General features: G+C 60.0%; 2 protein-coding genes and 1 long non-coding RNA gene across 7 annotated transcripts in view; 1 reads left to right on the top strand and 2 right to left on the bottom strand.

Moving 5' to 3' along the window:
- Positions 1-10,287, bottom strand: part of FMNL3 (formin like 3) — a 48,845-nt gene extending 38,558 nt beyond the window's left edge. For both annotated transcript variants that reach the window (XM_084610523.1, XM_084610522.1), the window contains exon 1: positions 10,088-10,287. In XM_084610523.1, coding sequence (XP_084466649.1) covers positions 10,088-10,231 — 144 coding nt within the window. In that variant the 5' untranslated portion in view covers positions 10,232-10,287. The remainder of the gene's footprint in view (positions 1-10,087) is intronic.
- A 4,285-nt stretch (positions 10,288-14,572) lies between these two features.
- Positions 14,573-24,678, top strand: TMBIM6 (transmembrane BAX inhibitor motif containing 6). 3 transcript variants are annotated; one of them, XM_084609773.1, is made up of 10 exons: positions 14,573-14,663; positions 20,167-20,273; positions 20,623-20,731; positions 21,176-21,296; positions 21,694-21,742; positions 21,825-21,922; positions 21,996-22,075; positions 22,768-22,868; positions 22,971-23,043; positions 23,457-24,678. In XM_084609773.1, the coding sequence occupies exons 2-10, from the start codon at positions 20,218-20,220 to the stop codon at positions 23,478-23,480; spliced, it is 711 nt and encodes a 236-aa protein (XP_084465899.1). In that variant the 5' UTR covers positions 14,573-14,663; positions 20,167-20,217; the 3' UTR covers positions 23,481-24,678. The 3 variants fall into 3 exon arrangements, with proteins under 3 accessions (XP_084465899.1, XP_084465900.1, XP_084465901.1); XM_084609774.1 differs by lacking the exon at positions 14,573-14,663 and adding an exon at positions 15,440-15,639; XM_084609775.1 differs by lacking the exon at positions 14,573-14,663 and adding an exon at positions 19,589-19,680.
- On the bottom strand, positions 15,647-27,477 carry LOC311510251. Of its 2 annotated transcripts, none has more exons than XR_014709051.1 (3): positions 27,297-27,477; positions 26,023-26,146; positions 15,647-16,491 (listed from the first exon to the last, which is right to left on the bottom strand). It is a non-coding gene; the product is annotated as an uncharacterized lncRNA (long non-coding RNA). The 2 variants fall into 2 exon arrangements; XR_014709052.1 differs by lacking the exon at positions 15,647-16,491 and adding an exon at positions 24,563-25,445.
- Between the last annotated feature and the right edge of the window lie 50 nt (positions 27,478-27,527).

Here is a 27,527-nt window from a genome sequence, read left to right on the forward strand (position 1 = left end):
GCCCAGTGGCAGTTTTAGTGCAAAGTGCTTTGCGAGACGGTTTATGGCAGGCGAAGGGCTGTATATGTGAATGACAACTGGGAACTGTTTAAGAACCTTTCGCTAGATGCCCAGAAAACCACAGAGCAAGAAAGAAGTTGCATTGATTATAAAACCAACCTGGCTTAGAGGGGAAGTGAAAGAAGCTATTAAAAAAAAAATCGACACAATACGTAACACATGGGAAAAGGAGGAGTTGATAGCAGTGAATATAAATTAGAAGCTAGGAATTATAGAAAATTGATAAGGGAAACAAAAGGACAGATGGAGAACTCTGAGGATGGCCGAGTTAAGGAGAATAAGGAGTACATTCGGAACAAAAGAAATCCTAACAATGGTCCAGGTTCATGACTGGATGGCAATGGTAGAACTGCCACTAATAACGCAGAAAAGGCAGACGAGGTCTACAAATCTCTCTCTTCTCTGACTGGGGAAAAAGCCAGAGGACATGGTCATATCCAGTGCTGCTGCTGCTGCTGACCACGACGACGCTCTTTCCATTCCCACAGTAACTCAGGATTATGTTAAACAGCAGCTACTAAAGCTAAATATTTTCAAAGCAGTAGAGCCAAAAAAACTTGCATCCAAGAATTTTAAAAGAGCTGGCCAAAAGCTCTCTGGATCATTAATGCTCATTTTCAATAACTCCTGGAACACTGGGGAAGTCCCAGAACACTGGAAGAAAGGTTTATTTTAACAGGGTAAATGGGATGACTTGGGTAATTATAAGCCCGTCTGCCTGACATCAATGCCAGGCAAAATAACGGAGTGGCTGATACGGAGCTGAGTTAATAAAGAATTAAAGGACGGTCACGTCATTAACGCCAGTCAACATGGGTGCCGATTCTTTTAAATGAGGCTACAAGTTTGGCTGACAAATGCAATAGTGTTGCTTTACTAAACTTTGATTTCTGGAAGACATTTGACTTGGCATCACATCACATCTTTATTAGAAAGCTAGAACAGAACAAACCCAACCCGGCAATCATGACCAGGATAAAAAGCTGGCTAACTGATCTATCTCTAAATGTCATTGTCAAAGGGGAACCAACCCCAAGGGGGTGAGTCTCTAGAGGGTCCCGCAGGGATCAGCTTTTGGCCCGCCGCTAGTTAACATTTTTATCAATGAGCTCAAAGAAACCATAAAATCCTCACAGATCAGATTTGCGGATGGCACAAAGACGGGAGGGGTGGTGAATAATGAAGAGGACGGGTCACCGAGACAGAGCCATCTGGTTTGCTTGGTAAACTGGGCACAAGCAAACAATGTACATTCCAATATGGCCAAACGTCAAGTCATCCACCCAGGACACAGAACAGCGGCCGAACATACGGGACGGGGACTCTATCCTGGCAGGAAGGGACTCTGAAATCGCCAAGGAAGGCAGGGGGAAAAATCAGCTGAACAGGAGGGGCTGGTCCTGCTTTGAGCAGGGGGCTGGACTTGATGACCTCCTGAAGCCTCTTCCAACCCGAATTTTCTATGATTCTGTGAGCTCCCAGTGGCCCGCCAAGGTGACCCTGGGGCATCTCAACAGGAGAATCTAGCACAGGTGTCAGGCAGGTTCGATTGCCTCTGCATTGGGCCTTGGTGCAACTCTCACACAACGTGGTGCCCACAGTTCAAGAAGGATGTTGATAAATCGGAGCCAGAGAAGAGCCATGAGAAGGAGGAAAGGGTCAGAAAACACGCTGAGAAAGGCAAGGAGCTCGGTCTTTCCCGAGGACCCAAGAGAAGGTTGCGGGGAGACGGGCAGAGTCTGTGAGGAGCGAGGAGGGGAAGAGAAATGCAATAAGAGGGCTGGTCTGTCCAGTAGACAAAGGAACAAGATCCAGGGGCTGGACATTGAAGCTGGATGGCAATAAGGTGCTAATTGTGAACCGGGAGGGTAAATAACCACGGGAACAATTTACCAAGGGTGTGGGGGAGTCTCCATCTCTGGCAACATTTAAATCCAGCTTGGCTGTTTCTCTGAGTCCAGACGATCTGCCCTGGGAATTAACCCAGGGCCATGCTCTGGCCTGTCCACACAGGTGGCCAGATGAGACAATCACAACGCTTCCTTCTGGCCTAACGACGTATAATCGTTGGGAGGCTCCAAGCAGGCAGCACGGAGCACGGGGTGCCTCGTGAGAGCTTGGCCTGGGTGGCAGGGTGTTGCTAGAGTGGGGCAAACAGCTGACACACAGGGGTTAGCCGAACCCCTGCCACCCCTCCAATTTCTGATTTCAGCTTACACCACTGTAAACCCTGAGCACCTCCACCGGAGTGAGCAGTCACGCTGAATTTACACCAGTCTCCCTGAGATCAGAAACTGGCCCCGACTCCACTGAAGTCAGGGGAGTCCCTCTGGATTTACCCCCCTGAGCTGCGAGCGTGCGGAGCAAAGAGCCCAGCCCGCAAGCGAAGACGGACCAGGTAATAAACTGCTGCAGCAGCTGATCTGAGCAGCTGCCCACGGCGAGCTGCGGGATCCACGCCGAGCTGCGGGATCCACGCCGAACCCAGTTCATGTCATTTCCAGCAGCAAGCTTTGGGCTCCAGTGGATGGCCACGCTCGGCTGCGACCCCGGCTCACCCCTCGCTGCACTGCAGCTGTGGGACAGACTGTCACCCAGGCAGGGAATTTACCCCTCAGGACACACAACTGACACATTCTCCCTCTTCAGAGCAGCCCTGGCTTCAGGATACTTTGCTCTCTCTGCCACAGGTAGGGCGTGGCCCTTTTAGGAGAGCTGGGCTCAGCCCCCCACCCCCATGATTAATCAGCGACCTCCCCGCTGGTGACATCCAAGGAGCTCCTGGAGCGGGAGAGACCTGGCCAGGCTACCTGCCGTGCTGGTGGCAAATGGTCTGGAGAGGCCAGGTGGCAAGGCCTGTTTTACCTGTCTTGGTCAACACTGAACTATGCTGGAAAAATTAATGCACCTCTGGGGGAAGTGATGGACACCTGGGGGGAGCAGCACAATTGCCCTGGCTGGGGAGCTGGCTGTATTTTAAAGAATCCTTATTGAGGTTACAGGGACAAACCATCCCGAAGTGTAGAAAGAATAGTAAATATGGCAGGCGACCAGCTTGGCTTATCAGTGAAATCCTTGCTGCTCTTAAATACAAAAAAGAAGCTTACAGGAAGTGGAAGATTGGACAAATGACCAGGGATGAGTATAAAAATATTGCTCGGGCTTGCAGGAGTGAAATCAGGAAGGCCAAGTCACACCTGGAGCTACAGCTAGCAAGAGATGTCAAGAGTAACCAGAAGGGTTTCTTCAGGTATGTTGGCAACAAGAAGAAAGTCAAGGAAAGTGTGGGCCCCCTACTGAATGAGGGAAACAACCGAGTGACAGAGGATGTGGAAAAAGCTAATGTACTCAATGCTTTTTTTGCCTCTGTCTTCACGAACAAGGTCAGCTCCCAGACTACTGCACTGGGCAGCACAGCATGGGGAGGAGGTGACCAGCCCTCTGTGGAGAAAGAAGTGGTTCGGGACTATTTAGAAAAGCTGGACATGCAGAAGTCCATGGGGCCAGATGTGCTGCATCTGAGAGTGCTGAAGGAATTGGCGGCTGTGATTGCAGAGCCATTGGCCATTATCTTTGAAAACTCATGGCGATCGGGGGAGGTCCCGGATGACTGGAAAAAGGCTAATGTAGTGCCAATCTTTAAAAAAGGGAAGAAGGAGGATCCTGGGAACTACAGGATTCTTTTAAATGAGGCTACTGATGAGGTTCAACAAGGACAAATGCAGAGTCCTGCACTTAGGATGGAAGAATCCCATGCACCGCTACAGACTAGGGACCGAATGGCTCGGCAGCAGTTCTGCAGAAAAGGACCTAGCGGTTACAGTGGACAAGAAGCTGGATATGAGTCAACAGCGTGCCCTTGTTGCCAAGAAGGCCAAAGGCACTTTGGGATGTATAAGTAGGGGCATTGCCAGCAGATCGAGGGACGTGATCGTTCCCCTCTATTCGACATTGGTGAGGCCTCATCTGGAGTACTGTGTCCAGTTTTGGGCCTCACACTACAAGAAGGATGTGGAAAAATTGGAAAGAGTCCAGCGGAGGGCAACAAAAATAATTAGTGGACTGGAACACATGACTTATGAGGAGAGGCTGAGGGAACTGGGATTGTTTAGTCTGTAGAAGAGAAGAATGAGGGGGGATTTGATAGCTGCTTTCAACTACCTGAGAGGGGGGTTCCAAAGAGGATGGCTCTAGACTGTTCTCAGTGGTAGCAGATGACAGAACAAGGAGTAATGGTCTCAAGTTGCAGTGGGGGAGGTTTAGGTTGGATATTAGGAAAAGCTTTTTCACTAGGAGGGTGGTGAAACACTGGAATGCGTTACCTAGGGAGGTGGTGGAATCTCCTTCCCTAGAAGTTTTTAAGGTCAGGCTTGACAAAGCCCTGGCTGGGATGATTTAGTCGGGGATCGGTCCTGCTTTGAGCAGGGGATTGGACTAGATGACCTCCTGAGGTCCCTTCCAACCCTGATATTCTATGAGTCTATGATTCTATAATTCTATGATCACTGGGGAAACTGAGGCAGTCTGATACTGGGTTTGGGGGAGATCATCCAACGCCCTGCTAGCGCCCTTCCAAATGGGTCCTTAGGCACCCCCAGCCCTGCTGTGCCAGAGGGACTGTCCCTATGTGGAAACGAAGGCACAAACTGGCTCGCCCAAGTTCCCTGGCAAGCACAGCTCGGTGAAATATGTTTCCTAAACAAAGTATTTTCCCTGGATGAAGTTTCTCCATTACCAGACGCTAATGCAACGTTCCTGAAACACCAGCCCTGAACCAACAAAGCTCCCATCGGAGCCCACAGGGGTGACACCACTTGTCTTTCTGTCCCTGGAAGCTGGCATTCCCGTCGGGGGTGGGGGGGCAGAGCTGTGCGCCTATCCCTGCTACTCCTGGCTTTGCCGGGAGTCTGGGACTGTCGTTTCCTCTCGACGTCAGCTTCCGGTTCGGAGAGATGGGAAGAATGGAAGCCTTGCTGCCAAAATAAAGTTTCTCCCAGATGGGCCCTTTCCAAGCGCTGATCTTCACAAAGGCCTCTCCCACCTGACAAGCACAGGGCAGACCCAGCCGCTGTGGGGAGACACGTTCCCTTTTCCTGCCCCATGTACGGCACGCAACGTGCCCCAGGGATTGAGGACAGACAGGCTGCAACATCATCTCGGAGCGATGGTGTCTCTGCTGGGTGGGAAACACGCCTGCCTGCCAAAGGCCAGGCCAGGGAAAGCTGGACTCTCCAACCAGACGTCCTGGCTGCTCCGAGCCCCAATTCTCAAACAAGAGACGGGGCAGCAGCTGGGCCCAGTGCATCAGATTCGCTTTCAAAGCAAGAGGCACAAATGTCAGCAAGTCTGGGCCCACACCGCAGGGTTTATTGAAGGAACTGTGTCTTACCATTAACAGAAACTGTCTTGGGGTATTTTTGGTTAATTGCAATAATATGTAAATTGGCACCACTCCTGGATTTACAACACATGGGAATCTGGCCCTTCGCTGAGATCAAAACATGCCAGCCCCCGCCCACGGCCTTTGCACCCCACACTCTGCTGCAGTTTCCTCTCTCGCATAGTGTCTGACCAGCTTGCAGCTGGTGACGGGGTTCGCTGCTGTGAGGCTGGGAAATTCCATTCTCCCATTTTACAGATGAGGAGCTGAGAACCAGGGAGTTGCAGCAAAGGAGTCTGGGTCTGAACTGGGAATTGCACCCTGGTCCTGAGCCCCCGTGCGGTGCCCAGACTCCCCCCCCCGTCCCCCACTACCAGTTATATTCGTGCATGAGACGGAGAGAGCACAAATGAACGTTACACGGATGGGAACCAACGCAGAGGTCTATTTGCACCGGCGGAGCGGAGTTAAAAGAAAAAAAATGTTTAAAAACAGCAAAAAAGTGACAAAAATCAATGAGATTTCTGTTCCTTGAGTTGTAATTATTAACGCCCCAGGGGAAGGGGGTTGTTTATAAAACAGGCTTTTTACCAGCACCCACCTTATATTAAAAAATCCCTCCCTTTCCAGTGACAACTGACAGGTCCACCGGCTGCCGCAGTTTGCCGCTGCTCTCCTTCCCGGTCCACTGACGCCTACAGACCGGCTCCCACCAGCACTGTGGGGTCTGGCACAGCCTGTCCCAGGAACTGCACAACCAGCCCCAGACGCACAGAACAGCCCCCCAGCTTGGCTCTGCACAAGACATGTCCCGGAATAGAGACAATGGCTTGAACCCCCCATCTCAGAGCCAGCCCTGCCTCTGTGGGGATGGGAGGAGATACCCATCAAGCATTGTAAGGTGCTCAGATACTGCAGTTGTGAGGGCAGAAAAGGCCCCTGATAGACTGAGCTCACTGGACTAGGAGAGTTTCCACCCGCAGAGAACCTGGCCCCAAAGGCCGTTACGTGCAGGCGGCACCGGGGCAGCCCCTGTGCGCCAGGGGGCGGGCATGGCTTTGCTTCCCCACAATGGGGCTGGCCTGCAGGGACCAGTGCTTCCAGGGGCCGAGGCAGCTAGACCCCCGGGGATGCAGGCAGGGGGGACGCCTGCCCAAGCCGCACCTGGCTCGCGGCTTGCCATGGACGTATTGGAAAGCCAAGGCCGGTCTGGGCCCAGGAGCCCGGAGGAAGCCCCTCCCAACTACAGCCCTCGCCACGTCTTTGTTACCCGCCCGGCCTATCGGGACCGGTCTCAGGGCACTGCCCTGTCCCACCAGCACGGAGCTGTGACCAGGCGGCTCCCGCCCAAGCACACCACACGGCTCGCCTGGGGCCGGCCAGCTGCCCACAGCCAGGCGAGCGCCAGGGACGTCAAAGGAGACAGCCCAATGGGCTCTGGGCACCCAAGTCCCTGGGGCCAAGGGGGAGCTGGACCCGGGCGCTACCCAGAACCCCTGGGGCGGCACTGCCTTGCCACGGGGAACGGTCACACGCAGCCGCTGGCCCAGCTTCCTGTAGCTCACAGGGCCCCTGCCAGTGGAGTTTCCGACGTGGTAGTTTCTGTGGTCGAAAAGCCCCAGCCCAAAACTCCGGGCAGCAAACTGGAAACTGGGGGCAGGAGCCGGCGAGCAGGGAACGCCTCGAGCGCCAGGCTCTGCCCTAGGAGCGCGCAGACGGCAAGGGGAAGGGAGTGGGGTTCTCCCAGTGGGAAAAGCCCCTGGCTACCCAGAAGAGAAACCAGCAACGCCTACCCCAGCAAGGCCCTAGCTTGTGAAGCAGGATGACTGCACCACCGTCAGCGAGAGCAGGACCTGGCCCTTCATTTCAAGGGAGCAGACGGCCTCCCAGGGGCGCAGGGCCAGGTGCTCGGGGCCGGCACCGCACACCCAGATGGTGACACACACCTCGCACCGGATTTCTCACGCTCCGGACAGAGCGCAGCGCCCCAGAGGTTCGGAAAGAGGCATTTCCTCCTGGCCATCGGCCTGCGACAGCCACTGCCCGCTTCTGTGCTCCCATGGGCGTCACCCGCTGTCTGCACCCACCTTCTGCGCCCCTGGCAGATGGCAAAGCACCCAGGAGAGAGCCAGGGCCCCATTCTCCCCCAGCAGCCACAGGCCTGGGCCAAGGTGTTTGGATCGGAGAAGCACCCCTCCTTCTGCACGCCCCGCGACCAAGGCCAGTCCCAGCCAGGGGCCGCGGGAGCCAGCGGAGCTGCCCTGGGAGCGCCAACCCCGCGGGGAGCCTGGGAGGGGCTGACGGCACCAAGCGCAGCTCAGGAGCAGACCCCAAATGCCTCCTCCAGCACATTAAAGACAAGCTAGGAGAGTAATGTGGGGGCACCAATATTCAGGTGTGGGGGGGATCCTGGACACCCCTCCCCCACCAACGCCCCGAGCGCCCCCCCACCGCAGGGCCCAGTTCCCCAACACACCGAGCCCCCCCCCACCGAAGGGCCCAGCCCCAACACCCCACCCCACGCTGTTTTCCCACCTTACGAATTGTAAACCCCGCTCAGCCTTGGCCTGCTGGCCCCAGCCCCCCCCCCAAGCCAGAAGCGCCCCCCCCCCGGAACTGCAAAGCTGACATCAGTTTCCCCAAATGCTCCACACACCCCCACAAATAACCCGGGTGAGTGTCTTTGACCCCCCTCAGTTGTTACTTGGTGCCACCCCCGTCTAAAGGGCGGGGGGGGGGGAGAGCTCAGCCTGGGCGCTCCCCGCTTTCCTGCCTCTCCCGCAAAACCGCGGCAAACAATACCCAGGCAGAGGCGGATCCCTGGGCGGAGGGTCCCGGGACACGTGGGAGGCGGACGGGGGGGGGGGGAACACAGCGAGGTGCAGGAGAAGTGATGGGGGGGTGACTCTGACGGGGGGGGGCTGGAGCGGGTCTCAAGGGCTCGAGCGGGAGGGAGACACTGGGGGGGGGCGTCTAGATCGGGAAGCAGGGACCGGAAGGGGGGATGGGGCTGTCGGGGGAGAGCTAGAGACGTGGGGGGAGGGCACCCGGTGGGGCAGGACGCTGTGACCCAGCTGGGGTAGTGAGAAGGGAGGGAAGAATTAGGGGCACCTGGGAGAAGAGGAGAACGGGGGGAGGGGGGTCCGAGGGTCCAGGATCGGGGGAGGGGCTTGGGGGCAGTAGATCTGGGGCGGAGGTCCGGGGGGAGGGGATCGGGGATAGGTCCGGGGGGGGGGCACAGGGACGGGGACCGGGACCGGGGGGGAGAGGTGGGAGGCAGGTCCGGGGGGGGGCACAGGGACGGGGACCGGGGGGGAGAGGTGGGAGGCGGGTCCGGGGGGGGGCACAGGGACGGGGAGGAGAGGTGGGAGGCGGTCCGGGGAGGGGGAACAGGGACGGGGACCGGGGGGGAGAGGTGGGAGGCGGGTTCGGGGGGGCAGGGGGGACCGGGGGGGTACAGGGACCAGGTCCGGGGGGAGAGGTGGGAGGCGGGTCGGGGGGGGCACAGGGACGGGGTCCGGGGGGAGAGGTGGGAGGCGGGTTCGGGGGGGCAATGGGACGGGGTCCGGGGGGAGAGGTGGGAGGCGGGTTCGGGGGGGGGGAAGGGGGGACCGGGGGGAGGAGTGGGAGGCGGGTCCGGGGGGGGTACAGGGACCGGGTCCGGGGGGAGAGGTGGGAGGTGGGTCGGGGGGGGCACAGGGACGGGGTCCGGGGGGAGAGGTGGGAGGCGGGTCCGGGGGAGCACAGGGACGGGGTCCGGCGGGAGAGGTGGGAGGCGGGTCCGGGGGAGCACAGGGACGGGGTCCGGCGGGAGAGGTGGGAGGCGGGTCCGGGGGAGCACAGGGACGGGGTCCGGCGGGAGAGGTGGGAGGCGGGTCCGGGGGAGCACAGGGACGGGGTCCGGCGGGAGAGGTGGGAGGCGGGTCCGGGGGAGCACAGGGACGGGGTCCGGCGGGAGAGGTGGGAGGCGGGTCCGGGGGAGCACAGGGACGGGGTCCGGGGGGAGAGGTGGGAGGCGGGTTCGGGGGGGCAATGGGACGGGGTCCGGGGGGAGGGATGGGAGGCGGGTTCGGGGGGGCAGGGGGGACCGGGGGGAGGCGGGTCCGGAGGGGGTACAGGGACCAGGTCCGGGGGGAGAGATGGGAGGCGGGTCCGGGGGGGGGCACAGGGACGGGGTCCGGGGGGTGCAATGGGGTCCGGGGGAGCACAGGGACGGGGTCCGGGGGGAGAGGTGGGAGGCGGGTCCGGGGGGGGCACAGGGACGGGGACCGGGGGGAGAGGTGGGAGGCGGGTCCGGGGGGGGGGAACAGGGACCAGGTCCGGGGGGAGGGGTGGGAGGCGGGTCCGGGGGGGGGGAACAGGGACCAGGTCCGGGGGGGGGGAACAGGGACCAGGTCCGGGGGGAGGGGTGGGAGGCGGGTCCGGGGGGTGCAATGGGGTCCGGGGGAGCACAGGGACGGGGTCCGGGGGGAGAGGTGGGAGGCGGGTTCGGGGGGGCAATGGGACGGGGTCCGGGGGGGAGGCGGGTCCGGGGGGTGCAATGGGGTCTGGGGGAGCACAGGGACGGGGACCAGGGGGAGAGGTGGGAGGCGGTCCGGGGAGGGGGAACAGGGACGGGGACCGGGGGGTCCCGAAGCCCGCTCTTACCAGCACCAGGGCGAACCTCTCCTCCAGCTCGCAGGGCTCCGGCATCGGCATCTTCCCCGGCTGCAGCAGCCCGGACCCCCCCAGGGGGGCTCCGCCCGGGCCCCGGGGCAGCGGCTCCCCGTCCGCGCTCTCCACGTTCCCCATCCCCGGCCCGGGCGGCGGGGGAGCCTCAGCCCTTCGCGTCCGGCGGCCGCGGCTGCCTCCCCGGCGCCGCCCCCGACCCCGCCCAGCGCCCCAGCAGCCACTCCGCGCCCGGCGCCGCCCCGGGCAGATGTGCCCGCGTCGCCCAGATGTGCTCTCCCCCCCTTGCCCCACCTCCTCCAGCTGTGCCCCCACTAGTCCCCTATTGCCCAGCTGTGCCCCCAAACCCCCAACCCAGACGTGCTGCCCCCTGTAACCCGCCCCACATCTCTCCACCGCTCAGCCCTGCCCCCCCGCCCCTTCCCAGAGGTGTCGTCTCCTCTAACCACCTACCCGGACGCGCTGGCCCCCCGGCCCCTCCTGGGCTGCCCCCCGGCCCCTCCTGGGCTGCCCCCCACCGCGTTCTGGCCCCAAGACCCTCCATAGGCGCGCCCCTAGATCTCACTCTCTGCCCAGATGGGGCGACCCCCTCCCCCATCAGGCTTCTCCCAGCCAGGGATCTCAAAGCGCTTTACAAGCAAACATCAGAGGAGTAGCCCGCCCCTTCTCCAGCCTAGGAAACTCGGGCCCCGGGAGCAGAAGCATGACTTGTCCCAAGGAACACAGCAGCCCGGGGTTACAGCCAGGAATAGAACCCAAGAGTCCTGACTCCCAGTCCGCCCCCTCCCCCCAACTACTGCTAGGCCTCAGGCCCCTCCGAGCTGGGACGAGAACCCAGGCGTCCGGCCCCTTTCACCCAGCCGCAGCCGGAGGATCCCCTCCGCTCCCGGGTGCCCGCTAGGAAGGGAGAGGCCTCCCCCTGCTGGAGCATGCAGGGAGAGACACACAGAACCGGGCGCAGAGTTGTCGGGACGGAGCAGGAGCCAGGCGGTCCCCATAACCTGGGGCTGGGGGGAGCTGCAGAGCACCGTGGGGAGGGGAGGGTCTCTGAACATCACAACAGCTATACTGGGACAGACCCAAGGTCCATCCAGCCCAGTGTCCTGTCTTCCAACAGCGGCCAGTGCCAGGGGCCCATGGGGGAATGAAAAGAACAGGGAATCACCAGGTGATCCATCCCCATAGCACATTCCCAGCTTCCAGCAAACAGAGGATAGGGACATCATCCCTGCCCATCCTAGCTAATAGCCATTGATGGACCTAGCCTCCATAAATTTATCTAGTTCTTTTTTGAACCCTGTTATAGTCTTGGCCTTCACAACATCCTCTGGCAAGGAGTTCCACAGGTTGAATGCGTGTTGTGTGAAAAAAATACTTCCTTTTCTTTGTTTTAAACCTGCTGCCTATTAATGTCATATGGTGACCCCTAGCTCTTGTGTTACAAGAAGGAGTAAATACCACTTACTTATTTATTTCAGAGGAGCAGCCGTGTTAGTCTGTATTCGCAAAAAGAAAAGGAGGACTTGTGGCACCTTAGAGACTAACCAATTTATTTGAGCATAAGCTTTCGTGAGCTACAGCTCACTTCATCTCACGAAAGCTCATGCTCAAATAAATTTGTTAGTCTCTAAGGTGCCACAAGTCCTCCTTTTCCTTATTTATGTTCTCCACACCAGTCATGATTTTATAGACCTCTATCATATCCCCCCTTAGTCGTCTCTTTTCCAAATTAAAAAGTCCCACTCTTATTAATCTCTTCTCATAGGGAAGCTGTTCCATGCCCCTCATCATTTGTTGCCCTTTTCCAATTCCAGTATATCTTTTTTGAGATGGGGTGACTACATCTGCACGCAGCATTCAAGATCTGGGAGTACTATGGCTCTGTGGATGAGGGGAAAGCAGTGGACGTGTTGTTCCGTGACTTTAGCAAAGCTTTTGACTCGATATCCCACAGTATTCTTGCCAGCAAGTTAAAGAAGTATGGGCTGGATGAATGGACTATAAGGTGGATAGAAAGTTGGCTAGATTGTCGGGCTCAACGGGCAGTGATTAATGGCTCCATGTCTAGTTGGCAGCCGGTATCAAGTGGAGTGCCCCAGGGGTCGGTCCTCAGGCCAGTTTTGTTCAATATCTTCATTAATGATCTGGAGGATGGTGTGGATTGCACCCTCAGCAAGTTTGTAGATGACACTAAACTGGGAGGAGAGGTAGATACGCTGGAGGGTAGGGATAGGATACAGAGGGACATAGACAAATTAGAGGATTGGGCCAAAAGAAATCTGATGAGGTTCAACAAGGACAAGTGCAGAGTCCTGCACTTAGGACGGAAGAATCCCATGCACCGCTACAGACTAGGGAACGAAGGGCTAGGCAGCAGTTCTGCAGAAAAGGATCTAGGGGTTACAGTGGACGAGAAGCTGGATATGAGTCAACAGTGTACCCTTGTTGCCAAGAAGGCCAATGGCATTTTGGGCTGTATAAGTAGGGGCATTGCCAGCAGATTGAGGGACGTGATCGTTCCCCTCTATTTGACATTGGTGAGGCCTCATCTGTTCTCAGTGGTAGCAGATGACAGAACGAGGAGTAATGGTCTCAAGTTGCAATGGGGAGGTTTAGGTTGGATATTAGGAAAAACTTTTTCACTAGGAGGGTGGTGAAGCACTGGAATGGGTTACCTAGGGAGGTGGTGGAATCTCCTTCCTTAGAAGTTTTTAAGGTCAGGCTTGACAAAGCCCTGGCTGGGATGATTTAGTTGGGGATTGGTCCTGCTTTGAGCAGTGGGTTGGACTAGATGACCTCCTGGGGTCCCTTCCCAACCCTGATATTCTATTTTCTATTTCTATTTTCTGCCTTATTATCTGTCCCTTTCTTAATGATCCCCAACATTCTGTTCGCTTTTCTGCCTGCCCCTGCCCATGGAGTGGATGTTTTCAGAGAACTATCCACGATGACTCCAAGATCTCGTTCTTGAGTGGGAACAGCTAATTTAGACCCCATCACTGTGTATGTGTAGTTGGAATGATGTTTTCCAGTGTACATCACTTTGCATTTAGCAACACAGAATTTTCTGCCATTCTGTGGCCCAGTCACCCAGTTCTGTGAGATCCCCTTGTAGCTCTTCACAGTCTGCCTGGGACTTAACTCTCTTGTAGTTTTGGATCATTTGCAAGTTTTGCCACCTCACTGTTTACCCCTTTTTCCAGCTCGTTTATGAATGTTAAATACTGGTCCCCGTACAGACCCCTGGGGGACCCCACTATTTACCTCTCTCCATTCTGAGAACTGACCCTTTTATTCCCACCCCTTGTTTCCTACCTTTTAACCAGTCAGGGATCCAGGAGAGGACCTTCCCTCTTATCCCAGGACAGCTCACTTCACTTAAGAGCCTTTGGTGAGGGACCTTGTCAAAGGCTTTCTGAAAGTCAAAGTACCCGATATCCACTGATCGCCTCTTGTCCACATTCCTGTTGTTAAGGAAAGCACCGGGCTGGGACTTGGAAACTCTGCATTCCAGCCATGGACCTTGGGCCTGGCCTTCCAGGGGGGGTTTTCCAGGCCATGAACCTCTCTGGGCCTCTGCTCCCACAGCTGTAAAATGGGATAATACCACTCCCCCCTTCCGGCTGTGAGCTCTTTGGGCAGGGCCTGCCTCTCGCTCTGTCTGGGCAGCGCTGGGGCCTCTAGGATCCACTGTAACCCAACAATCAGGAGTGGGGCTACCAAAGCAAGTGCTGCAAGCCACAGGCTCTTGTGCACGCTAGCCTGGGGCGAGTGCCCCAAATGTACCATGAGCCGGCTCGGAAATCTGCTCTGCAGCCCCCCCGGGCACCTGGGCCCGCTCCTCCAGGGTGCTGCAGGGTGCACCTGGCACTGCACCGTGTGTGCCATAGCTGGGGGGCAGCCGGCAATGCACTGGAACGGGGGGAGAGGGCAGCCAGCAATGCACTGGAACGGGGGGAGGGGGCAGCCAGCAATGCACTGGAACGGGGGGAGGGGGCAGCCAGCAATGCACTGGAACGGGGGGGGGGGGCAACAACTGGCCACGCACCAGATACACTGTACGGGGGGGGGGAGCAGCCAGCAATGCACTGGAACCCGGGGGGGGGCAGCCAGCAATGCTCCGGGATCACCGGACGGGGGGGGGGCGCTGAGTCCCCCCATAGGGGCCCCTCCCCCGCCAGGCGGCTCCAGAGCGAAGCCTGCAGCGCCCGCTCCAGCCTCTGGGGGCCCCTGAAGCGATGATTGGTCCCGGCGAAGGAGCCATGACGAAGGGCCGCGCGCCAATGACGCCTGTTTTGGTTCTCGAGGGGCCAATGGCGGCGGCTGGGGTGCGGCCGACAGCCAATGGGAAGCGGCGGCGACCGAACTTCCCAGCGTCGCCCAATGGGAGGCGGCGAGTTCCGGGAGGGGCACCCAATGAACTGCGCAGGAAGGCGGGACCCCGAGCGGGGCGAGCCAATCGGCGGCGGGGGGCGTGGCCTGGTGGGAGGAGGCAGCAGGAGATCGAGGCCGGGGACACGTACGGAGCGGAGCGCGGCGGTGACGGAGGCGGCAGGTGAGAGCGGCCCCCCCCGCGCTCTCCGGAGGGGGGGCCTGGATCCCGGATCCCTCCCCCCCGCGCTCTCCGGAGGGGGGGCCTGGATCCCCTCCCCCCACCAGCATGGCACGGCCCCGCCCCCCCATCGCTCTCTGGGGGGGGCCTGGATCCCGGATCCCTCCCCCCCGCGCTCTCCGGAAGGGGGGGCCTGGATCCCCTCCCCCCACCAGCATGGCACGGCCCCGCCCCCCCCTGCGCTCTCTGGGGGGGGGCTGGATCCCGGATCCCTCCCCCCCGCGCTCTCCGGAGGGGGGGCCTGGATCCCCTCCCCCCACCAGCCTGGCACGGCCCCTCCCCCCGCCCTGTTTCCGGTCTTGGGCTTGCTCCAGGCCGCGCGGGACTGAGGAATTCCCCCCTCCCCCCCCCCGGAGAACCCAGGCGTCCTGGCACCCGCCCCCTTCGCTGACGCTCCCCTGCCGGCCCCGGCCGGGAGGCACGTTCCGTGGGTCTCTGCATGCGATGCCCTGGACACGGCGCGTGGCCTCGGGGCGGGGGCAGAGACCCTGGCCCGGGGCAGCGCCTGGCTAGAGCCCCAGACGCCCCTCAGCGTGGGGTGGGGCCGCGGGGCCGCCGGGTGCACTCAAGGACGACAAGGCGCTGCCCGAAAAGCCAAGCGAGGGTTTGCGTGGGTCTGCGAGACTCGCCTCGGAGCTGGGGTTGGGCCAGGAGCCGGAAGTGCCGCCCTGCGCTGGGGGGTCAGGAACGGCTCCCGAACAACGTGATCGACGGACCAACCGGTCATAAGTCCCTGGGAGCAGGTGGGATTCACCCAAGAGAGGAAATGGCAGAACTACTAACTGGGCATGTAACCTAATGCTGAAATCAGCCTCTGGCCCAGGGGCCCGGAAGGTCGCTTCTGTAGCCTCCGTATTTTAAAAGGGCTCTTGAGGAGATCCTGGCAATCGCAGGCCGTTAAGCCTAACGTCTGTACCAGGTAATTCGGTAGAAGCCATAGTAACGAGCCATAGTAACGAGCAGAATTTTGTCAGACACGTAGTGTTATTTGAGGGAGTTGTCAAGCCTGTGGATAAGGGTGATCCAGTCAAAATAGCGTATTTGCATTTTCAGACTGACTTTGACAAGGCTCCTCACCCATAGACTTTTAAGGAAATTAAGTAGCCATGGGATGCGAGGGAAGGTCCTCTCATGGGTCAGTAACTGCTTGAAAGATAAGAAACAAACAGTAAGAATAAATGGTCATTTTTCACACTGGAGAGATGTGAACAGTCCCCCAAGGATCTGCCCTGGGACCTGTGCTGTTCAACATATTCATTAATGATCTGGAAAAGGGGGTGATCGGTGAAGTGGCAAAGTTTGTGGACAATACAAAATTATTCGAGATAGTTAAGTCCAAAGTACACTGTGAGGAGTCACAGAGAGAGCTCACAAGACTGGGCAACAAAACAGCAGATGAAATTCAACATTGAAAGTGCAAAGTAATGCACATTGGAAAACAATAATCCCATAGATACATATACAGTGATGGGGTCTAAACTGAGCTGTTGCCACCCACGAACAAGATCTTGGAGTCACTGTGGATAATTCTCCGTAAACTGCGGCTCAAGTCAAAAAGGTGAACAGTTTGTTAGCAACTATTAGGAAAGAGAGAGAAGAAATAAGACAAATATCATAATGCCACTGTGTAACTCCACAGTGCACCCATGCCTTGAACACTGTCCAGTTCTGGTTGTCCAGTCTCAGACAGTATCTAGTGGAACTGGAAAAGGCTCCGAGAAGGGCAGCAAAGATGATCCAGGGTGTGGAACGGCTTCCATCCTAGGAGAGACTAAAAAGATTAGAGCTGTTTAGCTTAAAGAAGAGCCCACAATGAGGGGACGTGATCTATAAAATCACAGGTGCTGTTATTTACCCTTCCCACAGTTCAAAAGTCAGGGGTGACCCGATTAAATTAATAGGCAGCAGGCTTAATACAAAGAAAAGGAAGCATAACTAACCTGTGGAACTCATTGCCAGGGGATGTTGTGATGGCCAGAAGTATAACTGAGTTAAAAAAAACTGCATAAATTCATGGAGGATGGATCCATCAATGGCCATTAGCCAAGAGGGTCAGGGACACAACCCCATGCTTGGGGCAGCCCGAAACCTCAGACGACTAGAAGTCAACTGTGGAAGACTGGAGTGGATCACTCCACCATTGCCCTGTTCTGTTCTCCTGCCCTGAAGCTCTGGAGACAGGGGAGTGGGCTAGATGGACCATTGGTCTGACCCAGTCTGGCAGCTCTCATGTTCACCTCAACTTTGGCTCCTGTTTGGTTAGTTAACAAGGGAGATGCAAACCAATAGAACCAATGGGGAGCAGATCCCCCTCTTTGAAAGCGTATTTAACCCCCCTCCCAAAGCATTACTGTCTGAAAGGGGCTCTCAGGATCAGCTGGGATTGAGGCAGTAGAGAGCTGGGTCTAGGCTCCCAGGCCCCTGGAAAGCTGTCTTTTTAAACCATGCCTGTTGTTGCTACCTGGAGGGGTGCAGTTGGGCGGGCTAGATTCTGGCGATTAGTGGGGAGCAGTTTATCTCATTACTAGCCCTGCGCCCACTCAGAGGTTAAAGGCCATTCCCCAACTCTGATACAGAGAACAGCTCGGGGAAGGAAGCAGAGGAGTCCGACAGGTGGGTGTAGGGTTAGGAGACATGGCTCCTGGGGCTGCGAAAGCTTCTGTGGATCCTGAGCCAGGGGAGCAGCAAGGGCGGGACCCAGACATGCCCTGCGATGGGCCAGGTGTTGAGGTCCGGCCAGCTGTTGCAGCACAGAATGTAAATCCTCCGTAGCCCGCGGGCACCGAACACTGGAAGAACTGCAGTCGGGCTGACGTCCCAGGCAGTGGGAAGGCTGAGGAGGGAGAGATGGGGGTGCTCTCCAGGAAGGGGAGTGTAAAAGGAAAAGATGTGGGCCAGCCCCCTTTGTGGCTGTGTGGAGAACCAGTGCTGTGACTGCCGAGGAGTACTGGGGCCTTGGCTCGCTGCCCCCTGCAGGATTTCGGGCAGGGCCTGGCTAGCTTGTTCGGGCAGGCCGGCTACCGCAGGAGGCAGACTGATGTGCCTGGGGAATGGGAGTGAGCTGACCGAGCAGGGCTGCGATGTCACAGAGGAGGCTGCGATGTCACAGGGGTGGCTATGCCAGCAGTTCTTCCCTGCCGCCCGGCGGGAGGGTGTGTGCCTTGCCCAGCGCAGTCAGGGCCAGCCTGGCGTTTCTCCCCGTCCCCAGCGTCGGGGCAGCGCAGGCAGATCTCCGGGCCGGGGTCCAGGCGGGCGGTAGAGCTCGGCGGTGGCTGCAGCTCTCCTGGGAGCAGGTGCTGCAAGGGCAGGACTCGGTGGGTAAAGGTTGCCGGGGTGGCCGGGTTGGTTATTTATTGATGAGCCTGGGTTCAGCTCCCTCCAAGGCAGGCTGGTTACTGACCTCGCCCTGGGGGTCCTGGTGACGGAGGGGGCGGGTGGTGTCCCCACTAGCGATCGATTGGACACCGTGTCCTACAGTAAACGTCCTTCAGAACGTCGCCTGAGTGTGAATTCAGATATCGCCATTGCAATCGAGTGCTCCCCGGGCCAGCGGTGTGGGAGCAGCTGGAGTCAGGCGCCATTCCTGTGCTCGGCCGCTCCCTGCTCGGCTGGGCGAGGAGTTTCCTGTTGCTTCTTTCTCTTTCGCTTTCCCAGTTCCTGGGCCCAAAGGCAGGGATCACGGCTGCCCTCGCTGGCTCTGGTGCTCTGCAATCCCGGGTCCCTCTGCCCCAGTGGGGCCAGGGGGCTCAGGCTGACAAAACCCCAGCCGAGCGGGCCAGTGCTGCAATATACTGCCCATGCCCGTGGGGAGAAGTGGGCGGGTGAGATCCACCCGCCATCTCAGCCTGCCAGACACGCACCAGGTGCCGACCTAGTTTGGAACCTTGCACTGACTCACGGCAGCTGGGGCGTAAACGCTGTGTCCTACCCTAATTCTAGCTTGGGAGCCGAGTCCTGAGCCCTGACCATCCACATTCCACTGTTGCTGCGAGACATCAGAGTTGCAGCATCACTCCAGAGGTGGCTGCATTCTAGGCCACGGGAGAAGCGATTCCTCTGGCTGTGTGCATGCACGTAGGGCCGATGGGTTTCAGTAATGTTATCCTGCTGGAAAGTGGGGGGCTGAGGGGATCACCCCGCTTTCTGGCAAGTAGGAGCGACAGTCCTGGGGACCAGCCCCAGCAAAGGATCAGGCATCCTCTGGGTTCCTCTCGGAAGAGAGGTGGCCAGACCTAGATCCTTGTCCTGGTGACACTGGCTCCTGCTCCATGTGTTACTCAGGGCAGTCGCCTCGTTAAACATGCTGCAAGCCAATCCCACGTCCTGGGGCACTTGCCCCCCAACCCCTCCCACCCCCGCTGAGACGGGCCACTTGAGCCAGTTGCTGGACCGGCTTCTGCACAGTGGGTTCCTGGAGTAAACCCCAGCCGGCCCAGCAGGAAAGACCTGCTCTCACTGGGATTTGACTCCCTAATGGACAGGAGGCTTGTGGCAGCCTCCAGCACCAGGCAAATGTGGAAGGGAGCCAGCTAGGGCCAGGGAGCAAGGAGCCTCCCTGCCCGGGTGGCTGAACACAGTGCTGCAGCCTGTCTGGGACCAGCCCTGCCTGGGATGTCATTAGGGGCACTAATGGAAGCTTTGAACAAAGGCACTTTCCAGCCGCTCTCGCCTGCCAAGTGGAAATCCGTGGGGAGCTGGGCTCGCAGGGAGCCTGTGACTAGCCCTGCAACAGCCTGCAATAATTGCACCATCTAGACTATGGGCCCAGAGCCCCGGGTGGGGGGAGGAGACGGCAGACGCTTCAGAGAGGTTTGCACAACAGCTGCACAGCTCCTCGCCCAGCTATCCTCCGGAGCCAAGCCGAGAGAGCAGGGTGGGCGAGGGGGAGCTAGCCTGGAGTGAAGCGAAGCCGCGTTTCTCTGTGGTTGGGGGAGGAGATTCCTTGCCAGGCAGCTCCCCGGTGAGTCAGAAATCTCTCTTCCCAGCTGGCATTGTGGGGCTGGGGCCATGAAAGGACCTGACCCGTCCAGGAGCTCAGAGCCAGGTTGTGTCGCTTGCTCTGTCCTGGCCTGCGATGACGGATGGCTGCAGACGTGGCACGGTCTGGTCCCCCTGGAGAGTGCTGGGCATGCCATTGGCACTCAGTCTTAGCACAGCGGTGCCCGCTCGGGGGGCCCAACGTTCCCTCCCGAGAACGGTTCTTTTCCTTATTCAGTGCACAACAAGCCGCCTAGTTGCTCCCAAGTCACTTCCTGCCGGTGGGTCGATGGGGTGGGTGTCCCCTGCCAGCTGGGGCAGAGTGGGATGCTCAGACCCCCAAGCTGGGGGGAATCTCCAGGCGGGTCTCTCTGGAATGACCTCAGGGAGCTAGTCAGCCGGCCTGGGCTGAGTGCAGAGAGCTGCCATGGCCCACACTGACGTGCGTCCCTTGCCCTGTCTCTTCCAGCCGGTGCAGTTCCCCGAAGCGAAGGGTGCATCCCACCCACCTGCCAGCGCCATGGACGTGTTCAACCGGAACATTGACTTCAACGCGCTCTTCAAGTTTTCCCACATGTGAGTGTGGGGTTCCCTCCACCGGGCCCTGGTCCGCATAGGCAAAGAATACATGGGCTGGAGTGGGGTCTGGTGGTTGGGGTCTGGGAGCCAGGGTTCCTGGGTTCTGGTCCTGGCTCTGCCACGGAACCGCTTTGCCTCAGATTCCCCATCCCGGGGCGTGGATGCCGTGCTTTGGGATCCTCAGCTGTGGTACTAGGACAGCGTTTCTGCTCCAGCCGGCACCAGTGGCGGTTCCTTCTCTGGCTCGGCCGTCAGTTGAGTGCGCCCAGGCGGGGAGCCGTGGGCCGGCCCTGGGGAGCAGCTCTGAGACCTGGTGGTCGCTGACTCGCTCCTTTCTACCGCACAGCTCTGCCTCCACCCAGCAGCACCTGAAGAGGGTCTATGCCAGCTTTGCTCTCTGCATGTTTGTGGCAGCAACCGGAGCCTACATCAATGTGGTGACCCATCTGCTCCGGGTAAGGGCTGTGCTCGGGGGCTATGTCAGTCCCCCGCGCTGGGACTGGATGGGCTTACGGGGGGGCATCTCCTTCCCCCGGACTGAGTGCTGGCAAACGGGCACTGTGGGTACCCGTGCAAGGTCCTAACGCCTTCGCTGCAGCATCCAGTGCCAGGAGCAGCCATTGACCGGGGAGTACTGCAGACCCCGGTCTAATGCCCAGCACGTGAGGGCAATGCCCCGCCACCCCCTGCATCTTCTCCCACCCCCGGGCTGTGTCGGTGGGTAGAGCAGCCCCGGGCTGGTATAAGAATGGGGGTGTCCCGTGTTGTGGCCTGATCTTCTGGGAGCATCTGCAGCCCCCTCTCTTTCCATGCGCTCCCTGTGATGGGCCTGGCTGGTGCTGCATCTGCCCTCAACCCCCACACCAGGCCCAACTTCTCGTGGTCCGTCTGTCCAACAGTTCAACCTACTCTCGGGCCTGGGCTCCCTGGGACTGCTGATCTGGCTGATGGCCACGCCCCACAGCAGGGAGACGGAGCAGAAGAGGCTGGGGATACTGGCTGGCTTTGCCTTCCTGACTGGTATGTGTGCGGGATGCCTGCCCCTAAACCTCCTGGGCAAAGGGGCCTGGTCTGCAAGGCTCCCTTCTCCTCTTTCCGGCCCCTCCCCTGGGGAGCCTGGGCCCATAGCACTTACCGTCCTGGCCCTCGGGCCCTGTTGCTCACTGAACTGCCCCTTGTTCTAGGGCACAGGGCCTCTTCCTCCAGCCCGCTGGGCCCATGGAGGAGGGGAAGTCACGTAGACAGTTGGTGGCAGACCCAGGTATCCAGGCGTGGGGTTCCCTGCACTAAGCCCTGCGCCCTTCTCACCTGCCTCAGGGAAGAAGCTCTGAGCCCAAGGTGGCCTCTGGCTGCCGATGATGGGGGGAGGACAGGGGCAGGGCTGCTGTTACTGACGTGTGTCACTTTGTCCTTGCAGGAGCCAACCTGGGTCCTCTCCTGGAAATGTGCATCACCATCAACCCTAGGTGGGCACTGTGCGGTGTGGCTGGGCTGGGCTGGGTGCCCATGTCCGTCACAGCTCTTCTCACCTGTTCTCCTTTCCTGCAGCATCATCCCCACGGCCTTCCTGGGCACCGCTGTGATCTTCAGCTGCTTCTCCCTGAGCGCCCTCTACGCCAGGCGTCGCAGCTTCCTGTACCTGGGGGGTAAGAACCGGCCCCCCGCACCCCAGCTTCCCCCACCCGGCCAGGGGGGCTCACGCCTCTGTCTCTCTCGCAGGGTTCCTGCTCTCTGGCCTCTTCCTGATGCTGCTCTTCTCTTTGATCAACGTCTTCGTGGGGTCCACTTGGCTGTTCACGGTGAGGCCCGTCCCCACGTGTTAGGGTCCTGCCGGGTCCCCCCCCACCACGATCAGTAACGGCAGCCATCAACACTGGGGCCAGGCGGGTGCCTCGGGGCCTGGCTGTGGGAGCTGCAGCCAGAGCGGGTCCCGGAGGCAGGCCTGACCCTGCCTGGGCCGCGTGGCGACGGAACCTGTCCAGAGCCATGCCTGGGCGCAGCTGTTGCTGACTGGGCAGACAGGGCCCGATCCTGGGAAAGCAGGTTCAGTGGGGGCTCAAAGGTGGGTGGGCCCCTTGCAGGATCGGGCTCTTGTCACTCCCACTGCTGGGCCGTGTTTTCAGCCTGCTTTGCCTGGCACTCATCACGAGGCTGGAGCTGGTTTGGGCAACTCGTGCCAGCTGTGGGGCTGCCTAATAGAAATACACGCAGCAGCGTTGCCTCCTGCCCCTGCCTTATCCCCGAAGCAAGCGAGACCTGGGTCCTCCCAGCCAGACGCAGGGCTGCTGGGTGCTGGCTGGGGTCATGGCTCGGGTTCACCCAGAGCCCGAATCCCCTCTTAACTGGGGGGCAGTGTCAGAGGGAGAGTAACTGGGGCAGGAACGGCAGCCCCTGCTGCTCACGGGGAACTGCACTGAGCAGACACGGGGTGGCAGGGGAACATCCCAAAGGTCTCAGGGGCTTGTCCCTGACTCTCCCTCCTCCACACCAGGCTAACCTGTACCTCGGGCTGATGGTCATGTGCGGGTTCGTCCTCTTCGACACACAGCTCATCATCGAGAAGGCGGAGAGTGGGGACAAGGATTACATCTGGTGAGTGGGGACACGGATTACAGCTGGTGAGTGGGGGGCAGCGTGGTGGAGAGCCCAGCGCCAGGCTGAGCCCCCTTGACTATCTCTGCCTCTCTCCCGTAGGCACTGTGTGGATCTCTTCCTGGATTTCATCAACGTTTTTCGGGAGCTCATGATCCTGCTGGGGATGAACGAGGTGAGTCCCTGCCCAGCTCCAGGCCCTGGCTGCCGACAAGCCTGAACACTCGGGGCGGGCCCTGCGGCAAGGCCCCCTGGACGCTGGCCAAGTTCAGCCCAGCACATGGGCCAGGAACTGACTGGGCCCGGGACTCGGCAGGGGGCAGTAGCCAGCACCCACCAGGCCTGCTGTGCAGGGCCAAGCTCCTGGCCCCCTCCCTGCAGGAGCCCATGGAGACGAGTTCGGGCGGAGTCGTGCAGGGCTTGGCAAGGGCAGAGGAGTCTGGGGCCCGTGTGATGGGCCCCAGGTGGGCGCGTTCCCCGGGAGCCCAGGCTGCTTTGCCCCTGTGGAAGGGGCTGTCGAATGTTCGAGCCACCCGCAGGCCAGCTGGGCGCCGGGCTGGGCCACTGACACGTCCTCTCCTCTTGCAGAACAAGAAGAAGAAGGAGAAGTGAAGCGACGCCAGGTGCCGGTTGGGTGGAGCCCCCATCCCCCCCATCTCCTGCCCCCCAACACATTAAAGGGGCTGTGCTCTGCCAGCCACAGGCAGCCAGTCGCTTTCCTATTTTGTGGGTTGTTTTCTCTTGTTTGAGCTTATTTTGATTAGAAACCAGCTGATTAGCAGCTCCTCCTCCTGGAGTTTGGTTTCCTCTTCCTGCCCGCAGCTTGCTCCTGGGGAGACCTGGGCCAGCCACATGCAGGCATCCCTTCCCCCGCAGCTCCTGCCCCCACGCACCCCCCCGCCCCAGCTCCATCTGGCTGAATCTTTCCAGGGGTTGGGTCCTTCAAAGGCTTCTCTCCCCTCGTAGCGAGAGTGGGGCCAGGAGCCTGGCCGTACAGAGCTCTGCCTAGAGCCGCCATGGCGGGGAGTTCTTAGTCTCCTACCCCCAGATCCTAAGAGCCCAGACACCTCCATCTTACAGCAGCCCTGCCCACCCTGGCCTTTCATTCAGCTGCAGCCAGAGTGTCTGGCCGGGTTCGCAGTGCACCCCTCTTCCCAGGAGCTGCACGCCCGGCATTGTCCAGAGCCACTGTGGACTCGGCTCCTAGAACTGCTTTGGTTCCAGCTCCGGGGGATGGGGGGGCTTTGCACTGGCCCTGGCCCAGCAGAGAGATTAGTCACCTCCCCCACGTGGGACCAGCCATGCAGCAGGCCGAGGGGCTCCCCAGCTAGGCTCCGTCAGTAACAGGACCTGCTCCGCGCCCCTCTCTGCAATGGGCAGTCTCCCCGCATCCCGTCCCGAGGCTGTGGCGGCGTCCCCCAGCCAGGCACCCTCTCCCCTAGCAGGTACCCCAGACGTTTTTCTGAAGCTCCAGGTTTCTCCCTGGCTGATGGGCCCTTTTCCCCTCCCCTGAGGCCAAACTCCACCTCTGCTTGCTCGGGATAAAGGAGTCGCGCGCTCTCGCTCCCTCTAGAACCAGTGCCAAGAATCACAGTGTAAGAACTAATCTACTTTTAAAGAGACATCTAACAGGTTTTAATACCATAACGAGTGTAATTATCTTTCTCTTCTGTTTCATCAGTTGACAGCCCTGGCTGCGTTATATAACTCATACTGTGAAGACAAAGGTGTTTTGATTCAGAAATATGAAATCTCCATAGTCTTACTTTGTACAAAAAAATAAATAAAAATCCTCAAACTTTAACCTTTACAGCCAAGCTGTCTGCTCCTTTGTGGGGGGTCAAGTCACCCAAAGATCTAAGGGTCTCAACAGGACAGAGCGAGCTGATCAGCCGCACGTTACAGGTGGGGGAGGCTGCGCAGCGCTGGGAACTGGACCCATCACGTTCCAGAGCACAAGGCCAGCCTGCCTCAGAGTAGCCAGGGGAATATTTAGGGCAGGGAAAGATGCAGAAGTGACAGCCCCAGAAAGGCCCCCGTGCTGTGGAGAACTCCTGCCCCCACTGCGGGGTCTCAGCACAGCCTGGGGGAGGCTGCACGGGGGCAGTTCAGTCTCAGGAATAACGGCTGGGACGTGGCCATTGGGTGATGAGGGAGTGCAGGGGGCTTGTTCTGCAGAGGGGGCTGCACGTGCTGTGTGCCCCGCTGCAACGAGGGACTGGGAACCCAGTCGCCCTTCCACAGTGGGGGGCCCAGGGCCAGCTCCAACACCCCCTCCCCCACATCTCTATGTTCTCTGGGCCTGGTCTCTACAGCCAGCTGTGGGTCAGGCGTGGGGATGATCCCAAGGCAGACAGGTGTCTGGAGGCCTGTCAGTCTCTCTTCCCCTTCCCGCTGGGAAAGCAAACGTGCTCTGCACCACAGGACTGGGCCGGGCTGGCCCCCCAGCACCAGCAGAGTCAGGTGAAGTGAGGGGCAGCAGCAGGAGCTGGCTGGCGGGTGTGGTCCGGAGTATGGCATTCGGGCTGGCGCAGGCTGTCGTGCAGCGGCTGGTGCCAGGTGAACAGGACTGGTACCCTGCGGAGCACGTGTGGGCGAGAAGGGCAGGGGAGACAGAATTCAGCAGCCACCCTGGCCTAGCTACCACCTACAGCCCATGGCCCTGCTCACCCAGGATGGGGCTGTGGCCCTGGGCGCCCCTAAAATTACCTGTCCTGATAGTCTCCATGCCCATGGCATGCTGCTGTGACTCCAACCGCCCAGAAGCATTTCAGCAGGGCTGAGAAGACTTAACTCCATATATGCTGCATTTACAGGTAGGGACAGTTAAACTGGAGCCTGGCGCTTGCTTTTTACACCTCCCGCCCCCAAGAGCCCTTTGCCCAACAAAGCGCTTTAGACAATTTATTAACCCTCTAGGCGGCTTGCAGCCAGGGCCAGGGTGCAGTACAGTCAGGACTCGGGGTGGGGAGGGGAAATGGCATTGGGGTCTGGCTCAGCCAGGCCCAAGCCCAGAGCTCCAGGCTTCCCTTCTCCCTCATCATGGCAGGGGTCTGCATTTGGTGCAAGACCCCCCCTGCTGCGCCCTGGGGGGGGGCTGGCCATGGGCACAGATCCCTTGCAGTCACGGGCCAGGCGGGCTCCCCGCACGTACCTTACGGTGCCCGCGCTCCTCACAGGTCTTGCAGGCAGGTTGGAAACTGGCTGTGCAGCGAACGACGAACCGGGGTTGGGACCTGGCTGCCTCGGGCTGGTGGCATCGCCTCTGGGAGGGAACCCTGCTGGGGCAACGGTGATGGGGGGGGGGGGGGGGACGGGGACTTAGTACACAGGCTCCCCCCACTCCAGGAAGAACGGGGGCCAGAAAATGCCTCCCTCACTGCTAACCCTGCCTAGCGAGCACCCTGTCCCCTCAACACAGGCTGGGAACTGCCCGAGGGGCTGCTGGGGGCGGGCATGGGGCAGCCCCTCCCTCGGGGAAGCATGTCCTCCCCATCACGGCCCACAGCCCGGCCTGGCTGCCGGAGGGGAGCCAGCCCCGAGTGGGGGCCCCCATCCTGCTCCACCACCTCTGGGGAGACCCCCCCACACCACACGGGGGGAGGGGGGCTCTTCAGAGCTGCCCCTGAGAGACAGACTCCAGACGGGAAATGGGGCATCTCCAGTTGACTGGGGGGAGAGGCCACAAGGGCGCATCAGGATTTGGGGGCGGGGGGGCATCAGAAATTCCCCCCCTCCCCAGGGTGGGAGGGGCCCTGGGAGGGGAGTGATGCAACTGCCCTGCAACCAGCGCCGCTGGCCCGCGGCTGGCCACAAGGGGGCACCGCAGGTTGGTGCCTGGAGCCACAGTGATGCTGGGGGGGGCCACTGGGCCCCTCACCCCCCCCAACCCCTTGCCCAGCACCCCATCGCCACAGCCCTAGTGCGGGGGTGGCTGAGCTGGGGGGGGCGCTGTCTGTCCGTCCGTCCAGCCCCACGGCCCCCCTGAGCCAGCAGCTCCCTGGGATATAACATAACAGCCCCCCCCGGCCCCCCCGGTCCCAGTCTTCACCCGGGACGCCAGTGACTGCCGGGGAGGGTGTGCCGCTGTGGGGCAGAGGGCAGACGCAGGGTGTAGGGCAAAGGCTGCTCAGGGCCTAGCGCAGGGGGGCCCGGTCTATGCCTGGTGCCACGCGAATACAGAGCCTGGCCGGGGTGCAGGCACGAGCCCCCCCTCCCGATCCAACCCCCCCCTCCCCGCTCTGCCTCAGCGGGGGAGCCGAGCCCCACAAGGACGGACTGGGCTCATGGCTCTGGGCACCGGCCCACGCACACGCTAGTGAGCTGCAGTGACGGCCAGCCCCGTCCCCCTCGTCTGCATGGCGGGCTGCCCCCCCAGATCCCGCACTGCCCCCCCACCCCTGCCTGGCCCCCAAACCCCACGAGTACCTGCTGCTGCTGCAAACCCCACACCCAGCCTGCACCCCCCCCCGGCAGAGGCCGGGCGCTGTCCCGCCAGGCTGGGACATCACGACGGGGACCAGATCTTGCGAGGCAGCGGAGGGGCCCCATCTCCCTCCCGACACCCCGAGAGCTGCCTGCGGCCGGGTCGGCCCCACTCGAGGCTGCCAGGGAGCCAAGCAGCAAGGGGCCTGGCCAGCGTGAGGCAGGGCAACCTGG

This window comes from Lepidochelys olivacea, assembly GCF_965140295.1.
Source record: "Lepidochelys olivacea isolate rLepOli2 genome assembly, chromosome: 20".
Classification (NCBI taxonomy): Eukaryota; Metazoa; Chordata; order Testudines; family Cheloniidae; genus Lepidochelys; species Lepidochelys olivacea.